This window comes from Hibiscus syriacus, unplaced genomic scaffold (genome assembly GCF_006381635.1).
Source record: "Hibiscus syriacus cultivar Baekdansim isolate YM2019G1 unplaced genomic scaffold, ASM638163v2 tig00110474_pilon, whole genome shotgun sequence".
Classification (NCBI taxonomy): Eukaryota; Viridiplantae; Streptophyta; class Magnoliopsida; order Malvales; family Malvaceae; genus Hibiscus; species Hibiscus syriacus.
This window is the reverse complement of record NW_024062753.1, coordinates 710,840-725,951: the sequence shown is the minus strand read 5'-3', so window position 1 is coordinate 725,951 and position 15,112 is coordinate 710,840. Positions and strand designations below refer to the sequence as shown.

The 15,112-nt window shown below is 33.5% G+C and overlaps 2 protein-coding genes across 7 annotated transcripts; one reads left to right on the top strand and one right to left on the bottom strand.

Annotated features, from left to right (window-relative positions):
* Positions 1–156: 156 nt before the first annotated feature.
* On the bottom strand, positions 157–6,595 carry LOC120128060 (katanin p80 WD40 repeat-containing subunit B1 homolog KTN80.4-like). 6 transcript variants are annotated; one of them, XM_039145838.1, is made up of 18 exons: positions 6,437–6,595; positions 6,175–6,305; positions 5,858–5,975; positions 5,529–5,755; positions 4,800–4,902; positions 4,568–4,638; positions 4,339–4,413; positions 4,093–4,236; positions 3,767–3,989; positions 2,749–3,441; positions 1,816–1,875; positions 1,632–1,750; positions 1,399–1,533; positions 1,195–1,269; positions 974–1,086; positions 704–820; positions 544–612; positions 157–438 (listed from the first exon to the last, which is right to left on the bottom strand). In XM_039145838.1, exons 1-18 carry the CDS (start codon positions 6,462–6,464, stop codon positions 375–377), a joined length of 2,565 nt encoding a protein of 854 aa, XP_039001769.1. In that variant the 5' UTR covers positions 6,465–6,595; the 3' UTR covers positions 157–374. The 6 variants fall into 6 exon arrangements, with proteins under 6 accessions (XP_039001769.1, XP_039001770.1, XP_039001772.1 ...); XM_039145839.1 differs by having other exon boundaries at positions 157–435; XM_039145841.1 differs by having other exon boundaries at positions 1,632–1,738.
* Positions 6,596–10,407: 3,812 nt separating this feature from the next.
* LOC120127988 (phytochrome-associated serine/threonine-protein phosphatase) lies at positions 10,408–14,308 on the top strand. Its single transcript, XM_039145775.1, has 10 exons — positions 10,408–10,663; positions 11,247–11,393; positions 11,489–11,556; positions 11,983–12,040; positions 12,368–12,478; positions 12,563–12,613; positions 13,343–13,486; positions 13,574–13,669; positions 13,758–13,829; positions 13,997–14,308. The coding sequence occupies exons 1-10, from the start codon at positions 10,583–10,585 to the stop codon at positions 14,078–14,080; spliced, it is 912 nt and encodes a 303-aa protein (XP_039001706.1). The 5' UTR covers positions 10,408–10,582; the 3' UTR covers positions 14,081–14,308.
* Positions 14,309–15,112: the final 804 nt, after the last annotated feature.

Below are 15,112 nucleotides of genomic sequence, written 5' to 3'. Positions count from 1 at the left end.
ATAATACATATGGTAAAAATCATATTGGTCATTGAAGGTCGTATGGTACACAAATTGATGTGTAAACATACTTCGGATTGACATGAAATCGGTGTACACTCCCAAATAAAAACTACTCAGCCAACCAGAGCAGCAAAGTAACAATCCAATTAGCCTCAGCCGATTCAGATTGCAGTTGAATCGGCTTAGGAGTTGAATGGCTTCATTAATAGTGTAAAATGTACAGGGTTCACAGCAGAACTTACATGATTATATGCATCAATGTAGTCGTCGATGCTTTCGTCGGCACGTTTGAGTGCACCAAAACTCGAACAGTTCAATCCATAAAAGTACGGAAATAAAGTTGGTGAATGCATTCGATGAGTTGAATTCAGTCATGATACTTCTTGAAGTGCTAGATTCAGTTCCTGAGCAGATTTTGCAACCGATCCTCCTCTTCTATGGAGAAAAACGAATCAGAATAAGTCATATGGTATAGAACAAACTGCATATGATTATACCTACGGCACTTGTGCAGGTTTGATAAACGCCATACTCTCTCACCTGGTAAGGACAGGCAGGCATTGCTTTACTCTTTCGAGTTCTATAAAGCAGAGGTTGCAACGCTCAAACCTAAGACAACCGCAGCATGAAAACTCGGTTAATAGTCCAGTAACTGAATTTTTTAACACAAAATATGCAATTTAGATAAATTCGGTCACACCTCTGTTCTGCCTCAATGTCTACACCAGTGGGTGTCAAAGCTGATACTGTTGAACAAATCATCGAACCAAATGTCCAGACCAGCTTAAGCAGCATGTCAAGACAGATGCTCAAATGCCTACACAAAGGCCACGGTTAAACATCGAAACTTAACACCAATACATTAGAGTATCAGAGTGTAAAGCCGCAGAAAACTATAGAAAGCATTAGATGTTTTCAGGATGGAGAATATACGCTGCACAGAAAATGCCAGATTATGACACTTTCTTACCTGTCCATGTTACTTCCAAGGAGACCAGATAGAAGCGGCAGAAGACAGGTGCAAATTTCTAACGTGACAATGTCCATTTTCTCAGTGATGATGCTAATCACATCAGCAAGCACCTGTGATTTCCATCATTTATAGAAAACTTAAAGAGACTCCTCTGTACATTTCAATTTACATAAAAGTGTGGGGATGGATGGTTATATAAACAAAAATAAACTGCATACAGCATGATCAGCCATCTTTTCCATTGCATTGATTGCCCCCTTTATGTCATTCCTTTCCCATAGTCGACGAACAACCTATAACCATTAACAGACAATGGCTCAGAAATCTCTATGAAAACTTCAATAGTGCAGATACCTTACAATGAATTGACACCAAAACATCCAATAAATCCATTAGCATGAATTAGAGTTTAGTAGGGTCACCTGTAACTTGGCTAGACGAGACTGCATGGAACCGATGAATTGATCATGCGGCTCCATTACATCCGCAACAGTATACTCATCAGTAGCAGAAGGCATTTCTTTCTCCACATGGGAAGTGTATCGTCTTTGTTTATACTTCAAAGATAAACATGAATCCATAAATTAGAATGGGGATTTTGAGAACAAAGAGAACAAAGGATAGAAAGTGAATCCAAACGTAGACATGCTTTTACCAAAGGCATGCTTGTCACAGATACATTCCTCGAAGAGATACTCAAAGAAGGCCCATCAAAATTATATCTCCTTTTCTCCCAATTTATGACTACTGAATGTGTTCTTCCTGAATAGTTGACAGAAGACATTCAGCTGAGAGATCATAGAATTGTGCATATAACAAGAAGCTATCAATTGATATACCTCCTTTTCGGCTTTCTAGAGGATATGCATCTCTGTGTGATTTTTGCGCTTGTGCATCATCTGAAACAAAGGTACAGTTCAGCAAGAATGGTTGAACATTCCATTCCAACTTGAAAATGCAATAAAAGCCTGCTCAAGCAAGGCTGTATTTGAAAACCAAGCAAATCAAGAATACATGTACTATGACCACATGCCTGCAAGCCAATAACCAAGACAAACAAACCAAAGCTTAAATCATCGACTTCAAGCTAGTCCAGTTAGATCTATTCAATCTACTTAAGCAGCCATATAGCAGAAAGTGAAGTTCAAATCAGTTGTACTTTACAATTACAATGCAAGCCAAAAATAACACAACGGATATGCCATACATTCCTCAGGGTCAAACATGTTATCCAAAGTGTAAAACAACCTAAAGTGAGAAAGAGACACATAAGAGTACATCCCTACCCTGCAACTTACCAGCCTTAAAACATATAGATGCATAGTCAAATTAGACAGTGGAGTTATTTCTAGAACTACAATTCTTTCGCTGACATGGTTCAAATGTCGTGTGCCTCTTTATCATATGATTCAACTTATATGTTCATATCAAAATACCAAAGATCTATATTTTCCTATATTCCTTCAGAGGTAGCTCATTGCTCCCAAACAATGCATTTTCTTTATACGACCAAAAAGTTCATAAACTATTATTAGAATTTTAAATGGCCCTCTTAGTTGTTCACTTCAATTTATCAGTAGTTACTGTTAAGCCTTGAGAAAATCCTACTTGCTATGAAGCACAGTCATTCGCTAAAAGCATTTTCAATAGAAACATTCTCTGTCATAATCTAACCCATAGACTGATAACAAAATGGAGGTCAAGCAAATAAGATTTTGGGGGAAAAGCAGCTAAATATGAAAGCAGAATGTTAAAGAGTTTTGAAAATATACAATTTTCATCCCGGTAGCTTGAAGGCAATTCCAACACCGAGTTAGGTTCACTCTTGACGGAGCCAATGCACCCATCTTCCCTCGCATTCATTTCTGCCGCAGATGTTCCATGAATTGGGCCTTTAACAGATGGAAAAGTACTCCTGTCCAGAACACTGCTGAATTCAGGAGCCTTAGAACCTGCAGTCTCAGGCAGAGCAGAGATAGCTGGCTGGTCCATATCTTCCCTGCTATTTTGAAAATTCCGAAAACTGGATGTCTTCGACTGCAAAGAAAATGGCATTGTTCTTCCAACAATACCAAGTTCTTTTCTGGAATCAGCTCCCTGCTCCGAAGTTCTCCGAACCATTCCAACTTCTTTTCTTGCTTCAGCAACAGGCTGACTCGATTCCAAACTTCTACCAGTTATTCCAACTTCTCTTCTAGATTCAGTGACCTGCTCCAAACTTCTCTCAGATATCCCAACTTCTTTTCTTAATTCAGCAGCCTGCTCCACCCTTGTATCATTTCTAGGCACAACCACAGGTACAAAATCGGACTTGCTAAAAGTAGAAACATTGACAGCTGAATTAGCCCTTGCAGAACTCCGCTTTGGAGCTGCTACACTAGGAACTGCTACCAAACTTTGTTGAGTTGTCCTTCGAGCAGTGTTTAAATTGACCCGATGAGGAGTACCAGGTAGATTTCTTGTGGCTGTAACCAGTATGTAAAAACCAAAATAAGATAGATAACTAGGCCAAGGTTGCACTCCCTCCCACTTGCACTTCCAGATATTTCATAACTTTTTGAAGAAGCTAAAATAAGTGGAAGAAAACATCTAAGCATTTATGATATCCATCGATCCACTTTTGCCTTCATTTTTCGTTGTTATTTTACTGGTCGAAAACTTGTGTAGTTATGTTTAGAAGTGATGGATTTGACTTGTCTATCCTAAGCCCTTTTCGACTAATAGCAAGGAACAGAAAGTCGAGTAGATATGCAAATACCCAGAGAAAAATTAGAATAAAATATAACGTACTTTTGGACTCCTTAGCAGGATCTGAGTTTTGTGAAATGGACAACCTTCCAAGAGATTTTGTTTCCTTCACTAAAGGATCTGGATTTTGTGAAACAGGTAATCTTCCCATACTAGCTTTTGTGGTATTCTCATTCAATACAGAGAGGTTTCCACCTGAACGAGATTTAGGTTCAGAATGACCATTTACACGTTTAGCATTACCAACTGCATATGCTTCTATGCGCTGTGCCAGTGACCAAAATTCAATATTAAAATTAATGTAATGACTGCAGTTAAAGAAAGATGGACCAATTAATTATGTCGAAGCGTAGAAATCAGAGCAATACCGAGATGTCTACAATCCATACTCCAACACAGCTTTGATTATATGAGCAGCCAAGAAGCTTTCCTTCATGAACATTAAGATCTGACAATTTAGACCATCCCACATCCACACCATCATGACATCTTACTGGTTCCCATGAGAAAACCTAGAAATTCCAAAGAAAAATGAAATGCAAACTGAAATCAGCATAGAGAATTCCTGACTAAATGATTCTAGACAAATGGAAGTCGAATATAGAAAAAATCACCTTCATATTTTCATGCAATCCACAGAGTACAGTTCTTCCATCAGGATTGAAGGTTAAGCAACGGACTCCTGTAGTCTAAAGTAGAAAGAAAACTTCACGTATATTTTTCTCCATAAAAACAAGATAAAAGATCCTAGATCTGAACATAAGGAGAAGATCTTCTGGTCTCAACATGAATGTCTAACTCTACTTTAGAACTAATAACAGCACCAAAGACCAATAGAAGTACCTCAGGCCCAGCTGAACCAATAAGCTCAAAGGTTTCAAGGTCCCAAAACTTAACAGTGCGATCAGCTGAACCTGTGAAACCAAGAGGATATTAGATCAGAAAGCACAAGAAGGATTTACAACTTCTATGGACAACATAACAGATCTTACGATGAGAATTAAGTTTTAGGACAACATCAAAGAAGTCAATGAGCAATATCCAACAGCTATTTTAATAGAAGGTCATAACCAACCTGTAGCCAGTAGAAACTCATGGGGGTGAAAATCTAAGCACTGGATTTGACCTTCATGATCCTTGAACTGATGCAACAGTTTTCCAGCAGTCAAATCCCACACCTGTTGATATACAGAAGATGAAAAAGATCACTGTAAAAGTTATCCAGAATCAAGTTTGAAAAGTATCATGTGTATACATACTATACTGCCTATACCTGTGCATTAACATCTGTTCATATGGTAGATATGTTTTTGTCAAATGGCACCGACAGTAAGCAACTTATATGCCAAATGACAATTATACCATTTAAAACAACGAAATAGCCAGTAAATATGAAATCATAAAAGCAGTACGCCAAATAGCTGCACCTATAGGTCCATTCCTGACCATTTAACAGTAAACAAGGGTACTAGCTCAATGACAACCAAGTTTCTAAAGTTGGCTGACTCGGTGAATCAAAAATAATATGAAATGAAACAAGGTATGTTAGATCGTCCAACAGCCTCAGCTTTGCATAGCCTCACTCTGAACTCCACAATCACAATTCTGTTCCTCAGAATGAGAATTAAGACCATGGCAACAAGACAGACCGCCAAAAGAACCAAAAACCCTTCTATGTCCATTCACACTATCATGGCCATGTAAAGAAAAATGAATAGAGAAAGAGCAAACAAATGTCTATAAATAAATGACCATATTGGTACGAAATAATTTATATGATGAACCAAAATATAGCAACTCCAACCTTCACAATGTTGTCCTCACCACCAGATACTACCCACCGACCGTCTGGTGTAAACCTGATCACATTGACTCCTCGAGTATGTCCTTTGTAAGTGTGGATACACCCTTTCTTTCTGATATCCCATATCTTTAGATTTGTATCAAGAGAGCCAGATGCAAAGAACTCGCCAAAGGGGTGAAAGTCCACAGAAATGCAGTTGGATCTATGACCAGTCAGGGTCCGAACAACTAGAAAAGTATCAGATTGCATCAAAGTTAAGACTGACATTTAACATACAACATGAGTATTTTTTAGGGAATAAAATGCACTACGGAATTAGATAAGCATACTTTTTGCCTCCTCCAAATTCCAAAGCTTGATGGTACCACTTGCAGCACCTGCAGCTACCAGAACTTCTGAAGAATCAAAGCTCACTGAATCTATTCCACTTGTGTGTCCTGGTAAACTCTGATAGATTATTCAGACACAAAATCAATAGAAGAAAGAATTCATCTATCTACAAAATGAATTTTTTTCAGAGGTAGAATAGTTTAATCTTTTTTTTTGTTTTGACTACTATGATTACTGACAGATAAGAGAACAGCAAAAGGGTATTTGAAACAAATTTAATAATTTGCACGTAGCAAAATGCTTAGAGAGAACTGACCAGTATGGCATTTGGTTTACCAATAGCCCAAAGATTAACCTTGTGATCTTCCCCTCCAGTCACAAGAACCCTCGATGATTTTTTTCCAATCTTTAGGCAATTCACACTTGAAGAATGTGCCACAAATTCTTCTGTTTATTAAAGTTATTAAGGACACCCCAAATAGAAACAAAAGCACCAACAACAAAACAACAAAGTTATATAGAAAAAAGAACAACAAGAGGTCACAGATCAAGTGAATTTATTCGGGGGGAAAGGATACGTAGCTTATAAGCGCGTTTGGTACTCATGGAGGAAACGAACTATAAGATAAAACCCTAGCAATGGCTATATCAAACATTCAAATGAAACAAAAATTAGATGAACGATGATGTAGATCTCATCCTCATCCCATTTCATTTATTCAGCCATTTTTCTACCACCGCAAAACCGACGGTTTTCACTGTTAGATCGGATACAACAAGAAACAAAGCAGTACATGAAAAAAATCTGATATAAAAAGAAAGAACAAAAGGATTAAACTGCATTTTACAAGAAACCAAACACTTGCATGAAATACAACAGTTCTCAGAGATTGCGTCGGTGTTCAATCTTTCCTTCTTGGGTCCCTCTAGAATTTGTGCTTTTATTCTATAGCAGAAGAAAGGGGTAGTTGTTGAGAAACGCAAGAAATGCACCCAAAAAAAACAGATCTTTACAAATCTTTCATAATAAAAAAAACCAAAATCTTGAACTTAAAAACCAAACTCGATCAAATAAGATTTTGCAGGTAACAAAGACGATTTAAGAGAAGATTAACGAAAGAAGAGAAGGGGCCGTTTTCAGGGTTCACTGCCGTTGCTTTTTTTTAACTGACTAATAAGAATTTCTTGGAACTTTAACTTTTTTTTTTCATAGAATTAATCCGGCGGTAAGAACTACGAACAGAGAAGGAGGGAAATTATAATTAAAAGGAAAAGGAAAAAAAAACAATGGCGGTAAATTACAATTATTTCACATCACAATATTATAAATTAGGGTTTAAATTTTCGTATGAGTTTTATGAAAATGAACTACTATTTAACACTGTTTATATATAAAATTAAAATATTAAAAATATATCAAATACTAACTTTATATTTAAATTTTATTCACAACTTCGAGATTTAAACATTTTTCATCATTTATATATATATATATATATATATATATATATTATTTTAATATTAATAAAATTAATTATTTAACCATTATCTTATAATTGGTAAATTTTATAATAAAATTATTTTATTTTAATTCAATTTATACACATTATCATTAAGTTTAGAGAGTCTTTTTATTGAGCAAATGTGTTAGTTGAGGGGTTTACTATATTTTCCTTAAAATCCAATCAAACCAAACCTAATTAAAAATATTAATAAATTACATATTTATTTTAATATTAATGGTTCCATATCCAATTATCCTACCTAACCTGTGATCGTATTACTTATTTTCTTTTCATAAATTCAAAAACAAAATCTTAACTGACATTATCAATTGATTTCATTTCGGTTATTTTAAATTTTTATGTAAACTTAAATTTATTTAATATTTCTAAACTATTTTTTCCTAATATAATGACAATACTAATATAAATATTATTTATTAACCTAAAAACTTGTATAGTGATATTTGGAATTAAAATCTTAAAATAATATTAATAAAATTTTATTTTCAAAAAAAGGATTAAAGTTTTGGGTAAATTATAGAAATGATCCTCGATTATAGGGTGTTATTTTGTTGAATCCCCCGACTCTCATAAGTTATCAAATGATCATCTAACTATATGGTGTTCCTTTATTGAGTCCCTCAACTATGAAAAGTTATAAAATGATTTTCTGACTATTCATATGTTTCAAATTTGTCTTTTTTAATGCAAATTTTGACGGTTTTGGATATGGACGTTAAGATGCTGACTGAGATATGTTAAAATATAATCTTAGAATCTTAAACGATTATCATATCTTAGTCAGCATGTTAATGTCAAGCTCAAACGACCATCAATTTTTTATCGAAAAATGATGAGTTCATAACATATGAATACTCGATGACCATTTTGTAATTTTTAACAGTTGAGGAACTCAACTCAACAAAACAACGTCTTATAGTCGGAGGATGATTTTATAACTTTTAATAATCAAGAGACTCAATAAAACAACACACTATAATTAAGAGATCATTTGTTTACTTCACCGTAAATATTTTTACAATATGTAATAAGCCAACTCTTGCATCTTTTTTTTTTGTGGAGTGTCAGGTTGTCACATGTGCGAAATCACCTGATGTTTGTCTCTTCTGGGGTACATTTCTCTTATTATAATCCTACCTATTTTTACATAGTATTAATCAATATGAATGAATCAAGTGAATGTTGAGCTGTTCGTGTCTTTTCAAATTTTTAATTTTTTTACAAAAAAATATTTTTACAATATGATTTAATTTTATACTTTGGATTTTTAATATGAATTTTAAAAAATGTATACCTTTAACCTCAAACATTGTATTCATCCCTTCATATATTATATCACCCAGCAATGCAAATGCATGTGCAAAACACATCAATGATAATAAGTGTATATTTAAAGCATTCCCAAATGATTTAAGAGCATTGGTGTCCAATTCCTTTGCTTCGTTTCTTCAAGTACCTATTTAAAAGCTCATCAATGGCATGTTTAGTTATCACTTCAATCCATATTCAAAAATCCAATGATAAAAAATAGTATCGGTATTAAAACTTTTTGATATAATTATTGATGCATTGATTATTAGTTGATTAATTCTAATAAGATATTATATATACTCATTATAAAGATAATTCTCTCAACTTTGTTTGTTACATCTATAACGTCAATGTATAAACTATTGATTATATTTAAAGATTTTAACGTCTCGTCATACCATATCAACTGTTAATTAATAATGATATTAAAAGATCTAACATTAGTTTTATTTTAAAATTAACCTTGATATAACTCATTCATCTGTTTCGTTGCTTAAAATAATGATATATATATATATATATGAAATATCTATATTATTATCTATATATTTTATAATTTTACTTATTTATGTTTATTATTCCTTTTTTTTCTAATACATTTACATATGTTTGAAACTCCTATGACATATAAACCCAAAGTTGGCTTGGGGCCATCCTCGGTATTTTATCGGATCACTAAATTTAACACTAATATATATTTTGAGTTACACAATTTGACTCTTAATGGCGGTCATTTACATAGTAATAATACAAAACTTTAAATTAATCATAATAATTGTTGATAGCAGCCATTTAAATTGTAATTATTATAGACGGTTAACTTATTTTGATTTAAACGAAAAAACGTAATTGATGGTTGAATGAAGTTTGAACAGTGATAACAATAGTAATGAATAAATAGTTATAAAAAAAGTGGACGAAGAAGAAAAACAGTCTAAAAAATTTGAATCATTTTTTTATTTGGTATAAGAGTTTAGAAGTTTATATATTAATATTTTCTACGTGTTGATGTCAGACTTAGGATAATAAATGTTATTCGTAATCATGACAAAGTAAATAAATACAACTATACAATCAATAGATTTGATCTTTATGATCTCTTGAATTTATCGATAATTTTGTTAATAAATAATAGTTACCTAATATTAAAGTTGACATTATAAGATATAATTCTATTTATTTTGTTATCAACAACAATTTCAAAATCATTTATTTTTTTCTCTTTTTTTCTTTTTTTGTTTCACTATTCTTACTATTTTTCTCTTTGATTTATATGTTTTTCTTCATCCAAACTAATCAATATAAATATGTTCATTAATGTTAAATCAAATATGATCAATTTGATTTTAATTTATTATCTTTCATTTATTAATAATAAAAATTATATTTATAACAATAAAATTTCTATCAATATTTTATCTTAAAACGTCACTCCAATAATTTTATTTGATTTGTAGGAATTCTTAAAACTAAAATCCTCGTGTTTCCTTCTACCTCTGTAGGAATTCTTACAAATCAAATAAAAATTAAATTAAATTTATGACACACACATACACAAATGTTTGGAACAAACTAAAACTAACAGAAACGACGTCGTTTAAGCTGTCCATTTTCTATGATTCTTTTCCTACCTTAAAATGAAAACGAGAAATATAAGACAGATCTGTTTGATTTGGCTCTTATTTGATTTAACTGAGAAGCGTACCAAAAAGCAGCCAGCGAGAGAGAGAGAGAGTGGCCATTGAAATTTTCTTCGTCGGGTAGCTTTTCTCCTCCGTTTAAAACCCTAGATACAAGGAGAAGAGCTAGAAATTCTAAATCTGTTTCATTTCCCACCTCCGAGAGTACTGCCAAAGTAAAAATTATTCGAATTACGAAGACGAATCGATGGATTTGGATCAGTGGATAGCAAAGGTTAAAGAAGGGCTGCATCTTTTGGAAGACGAGCTTCAGCTTCTTTGTGAATACGTATCCCATTTCCCCCCTCTCTATACTTTCCATTTTTGACTCTTCAACTACTAGGGTTTTACAGTTGGTTACTTTTTATCGTGTTTTTATATTGATGCTTAAAATAGGGTTTTGGTTGTTTCTTTTGGCGATTTGGAAATTGAGAGAAATTAAAAAACAGTGTTTGGTCAGTTGAAATGAAGTCCATGTCTGTACTTGAAACTCATGAAATCTATGTTTTCTTTTTCCAGTTTTTTTTTCGAAATTATAGTATCTGTTTGTAATGTTTGGTCAGTATCTTTTTAGTTGAAATGAAGTTCGTGTTTTTTTTTTTTTACCGAGTTATTCTTAATAACAAAGAGCTTTCCGAAACTGCAACAGCTTGTATTTCCCGGGTTTTTATTTGGTTGAAGAGTCATACACGTAATGTTTACCGTTATGTTTGTTACTGTACTTAGTTTCTTTGTGATGCATTTTAGTAGACTGTTTTGGTCGCCATTATATTGTAAACTTGCTGTTTTATTTGCTATGAAGGTTTACTCTCTGTGTCATTTCATCTGAAGGCAGCAGTTCGTTATATATTTTATTATGTGAAACATTATAGGTAAAAGAAATTCTCATTGAGGAGTCCAATGTGCAACCTGTCAACAGTCCGGTTACTGTTTGCGGTGATATCCATGGTCAGTTTCATGATCTAATGAAACTTTTTCGGACAGGAGGTCATGTACCAGAGACAAATTACATTTTTATGGTAAAGTTTATGCATCGTTTGCGTGGAAATTTTTGTGAAATTTTATGTGATGTCAATATCTAAATTATGCTAAACTTTTCTGTTCCCTTGGGCAGGGAGATTTTGTGGATCGAGGTTATAATAGTCTTGAAGTTTTCACTATTCTTTTGCTTCTTAAGGCAAGGTATGCACTCTGGGTACATGGTTAAGTATCTCTACAATTTTGCTTGGGGTTTATATACTAATTTTTAACCATGTACTTGGGTATATTGTTTTTGTGCTTGCAACTTGTTTTCGGTCCACTGTCTAATTCCTGGCCGAATTTGCAAACCTCTAATGTATAATATAAACGAATGCTCATTCACATTCCCTGTTGAAGCTATCGTGTTGTTTTGGCAACAAGAGAGGCAGGATATATTGTATTCATTGTCATTCTTGCATTTTGGATATAAAAGTACTGATAAATTGGTTCTGCTATTGCTTTTCTGATCATTTGATAAGGATATTAAATTTCTGCTTCTGCTCTTTTGTCTGCTAGGTTGTCAAATGCTGTTTCCTGTTTTAAATAAGAGGTAACTTTGATTTTCTCTTTATGTGTTCTGAATCATAGGTACCCAGCTAATATCACTCTCTTGCGTGGGAATCATGAAAGCAGACAACTAACTCAGGTGTGCCCCTGAATACCAAATTGGATTATGCTTATAAAGAGCTTATAGAATATATACATCTCATGTTCGGTTATAGGTGAATTAGTCTGCTTTTTTCTCTTTAGGGAAAAAGGGAACTGTCTGCCTTTCTGAGGATACATTAGTGTAAATCTATGGTTAAATTTTAAGATTAGCTCTCTGTATGCAAGGATCAGAGTTATTGGAAGTTATATATGCAATCATATTAGTTTGACTTTTAGGGTTGTAGTGATCTAAAGCTGGAAATTTAGGAAAAACATCCAAATACTAAGGAATGACATTTTTTTCGTGTGTATTCATCTTTACTAGGTTTATGGTTTCTATGATGAGTGCCAAAGGAAGTATGGAAATGCTAATGCATGGCGGTATTGTACAGATGTTTTTGACTACCTTACGCTCTCAGCAATTATAGATGGGACTGTAAGCATTTTCTCTCGTAAACCTACTACATCTAAGCACCTTATTAGCTCATCTTTGATAGTTCTATGATTTTCTATTTTGTAGGTACTCTGTGTACATGGTGGTCTTTCTCCTGACGTAAGAACAATTGATCAGGTAATTTTCATAATTTGAAGTTCATTATAGTTTTCTTGTAGCAAAGCATGGATAATAATGTGATAAACTGCTCTGAGACATCTCGAGTAATCAAATAAAAGAAGGGTGTGTATGGTGGAGGACAAAATTATGGTCAACAGAAGATAACTAAAGTTTTAAGAAATAACGGAGAAGCTCTTAGTTCCTTTTCACTGGTACTGCGGATTGCGTTTAGCTTTTTCTTTCATATTTTCCTTTGAAGACTTGATCTTGCAAACTTTATAGCTTGTCTTTTAGGAGGCTGCATTGCTGCATTGGACTTTATTTACTTTGTAACCAAGTTACATAGTCCAAGGATTAATCCTCTTTATTCAGTTTAGTTCATAACAATCCTCTCCAAATCTGCAGATGAGTGCCTTAGTTGTTTGTTCTAATCTGTAAGTGTTACTACGGCAGTGAAGTCTGTAAAAACGGTTTACTTCTTGGATGAAATAAATCGTTTATCCAAAAAAAGATACACTCTTTAAATCTTATCAAATAAAATGCAAGTACTTGGTCTCTCAGTTGATCTTTTTATTATAATTTGGTTTCTTCTGCTTAAGGGATAATTGGTTCTTTAATCACTGACCATCAGGTGGTATTTTATTCAAGTGCAAGTGCCAGTTTTTTTTATGAATGTAGTGATTGCTAGTTTGCTTTGTTATTTTGTTAGATGGTGCTGATGCAGTTTTCTTTTCCCTCTTTTGCCAGATTAGGGTAATTGATCGTAACTGTGAAATCCCTCATGAAGGTCCATTCTGTGATCTCATGTGGAGTGATCCTGAAGATATTGAAACATGGGCTGTCAGTCCACGTGGAGCAGGTTGGCTATTTGGGTCCAGGGTCACATCCGAGGTAACCTGTCGCATCTCTGTTTATAGTCATATTGTCACGCTGAAATAATAATTTCAATTTTTTAACCTTTTTTTTCATTTGTTGCAGTTCAACCACATAAATAATCTTGATCTTGTTTGTCGAGCTCACCAACTCGTGCAAGAAGGTCTAAAGTATATGTTTCAAGATAAAGGCCTAGTAACTGTGAGACATGATGCTCTCTGGTATTTTTCGTGTTTGCCTAAAGGTATTAAGAGTTTAAAAGAATTTCTTGATTATTGATTTTTTAAAGGTATGGTCCGCCCCGAATTATTGTTACCGATGTGGGAATGTAGCTTCTATATTGAGCTTCAATGAGAATATGGTGAGAAACCTTTTTCCTTGTATCTTTCTTTCCTCTTCACTTTATATTGGTGTATAAAAGACCTTGCAAAGCCCTCGGTTTCAAATTTTCCTAGGTCATACTCGTGTTTATAATCTTCCATAGAAAGACGCTATTTGTGACGTTTATTTTTATTTGCATATCCTCAGGAGAGAGAAGTGAAGTTCTTCACTGAAACTGAAGAAAACAATCAGATGAGAGGGCCCAGGACTGGAGTTCCATATTTCTTGTAATCAAATGGAGTTATACTCGTAAAATTACCCCAAAGTTTCGGTTCCTCGAAAGAGGCGGAACAAGAAAAGCATCGATACGTTGTTTCCATGTCCTGGTAAATTTCTGGTCCAATCTTGGCTGCAATAAGCCTTTAAATCTTCGTCTTTAATTTCATGTTCATTCCCATACCATTGGTATTAACGTATGCTACTTGATGTTTAGTTAATGACTTGATGACTGGTTTTGAATTATTTTGTGTATTTGTTTCATTATTGTATACTGCTTTGATCTAGTTTTAAATTATCATCATGTGTTTTCTTCTGGGTTTTATTTTGGGTGAAGTACGCAAATGGTCACTAAATTATGCTGAACTAATTTTTTGGTCACTAAAACTTTGGAAGTTAGAAAATAACCATTGAACTTTGCAAACCTTTACAAAAGGGTCAGTAAGCTTTGTCAAACTAATAGAAAATAAAATAATTTCAGTGACCGAAAATGTCTTATAATATACGATTTTAACCAATTTTTCTGGATTTGCAAAAATAACCAATAAATTTGCAACGCAAACTTAAAATTCGTAATGCGAAAATGAAAATTTTTGCAACGCGAATTTTGTAACGCTAATTACCGATATAGGTAAACACAAATATTCGTAACACAGAATTAGAATTCGTAATTCGAACATGGAAATTTTCGCAATGTTAATTACCGATATATGTAAACACAATTATTCGCAACGCGAATTTCACAAATCGAATTCGTCAATTTCGCAACTAAATTACCGATATATGTAAACACAATAGAAAAAATCCGATCAAAAATCCGAATTCGTCAAATTGAAAATTGAGTTGCGAATTTGATAAATTCGTGCTACGAAATGTAAAATAGAAAAAATCATTTCCACAGTTCATTTTTTTTGTTAAAGTTAAACGAATATGAACATTAACATACCCTCGTTCGTGTTTGTTCAATTCATTTACAGGCGTAAACTTAACTGAGTGATTCATACGTGGATTTAGCAACCAGATGTTCCAGGTTAAAAATCATTCCAG

Excerpts from the sequence above, each read along its gene's own strand:
- LOC120128060 (XM_039145838.1), bottom strand. The coding sequence starts at position 6,464 with ATGAGTACCAAACGCGCTTATAAGCTAC. Across the intron at positions 6,306-6,436 it reads CAAACGCGCTTATAAGCTAC|AAGAATTTGTGGCACATTCT; the intron begins GTATCCTTTCCC and ends TTTAATAAACAG. Across the intron at positions 439-543 it reads TGCCTGCCTGTCCTTACCAG|AAGAGGAGGATCGGTTGCAA; the intron begins GTGAGAGAGTAT and ends TTTTCTCCATAG.
- LOC120127988 (XM_039145775.1), top strand. The coding sequence starts at position 10,583 with ATGGATTTGGATCAGTGGATAGCAAAGGTTAAAGAAGGGCTGCATCTT. Across the intron at positions 11,394-11,488 it reads AGACAAATTACATTTTTATG|GGAGATTTTGTGGATCGAGG; the intron begins GTAAAGTTTATG and ends TCCCTTGGGCAG. Across the intron at positions 13,670-13,757 it reads AAGATAAAGGCCTAGTAACT|GTATGGTCCGCCCCGAATTA; the intron begins GTGAGACATGAT and ends GATTTTTTAAAG.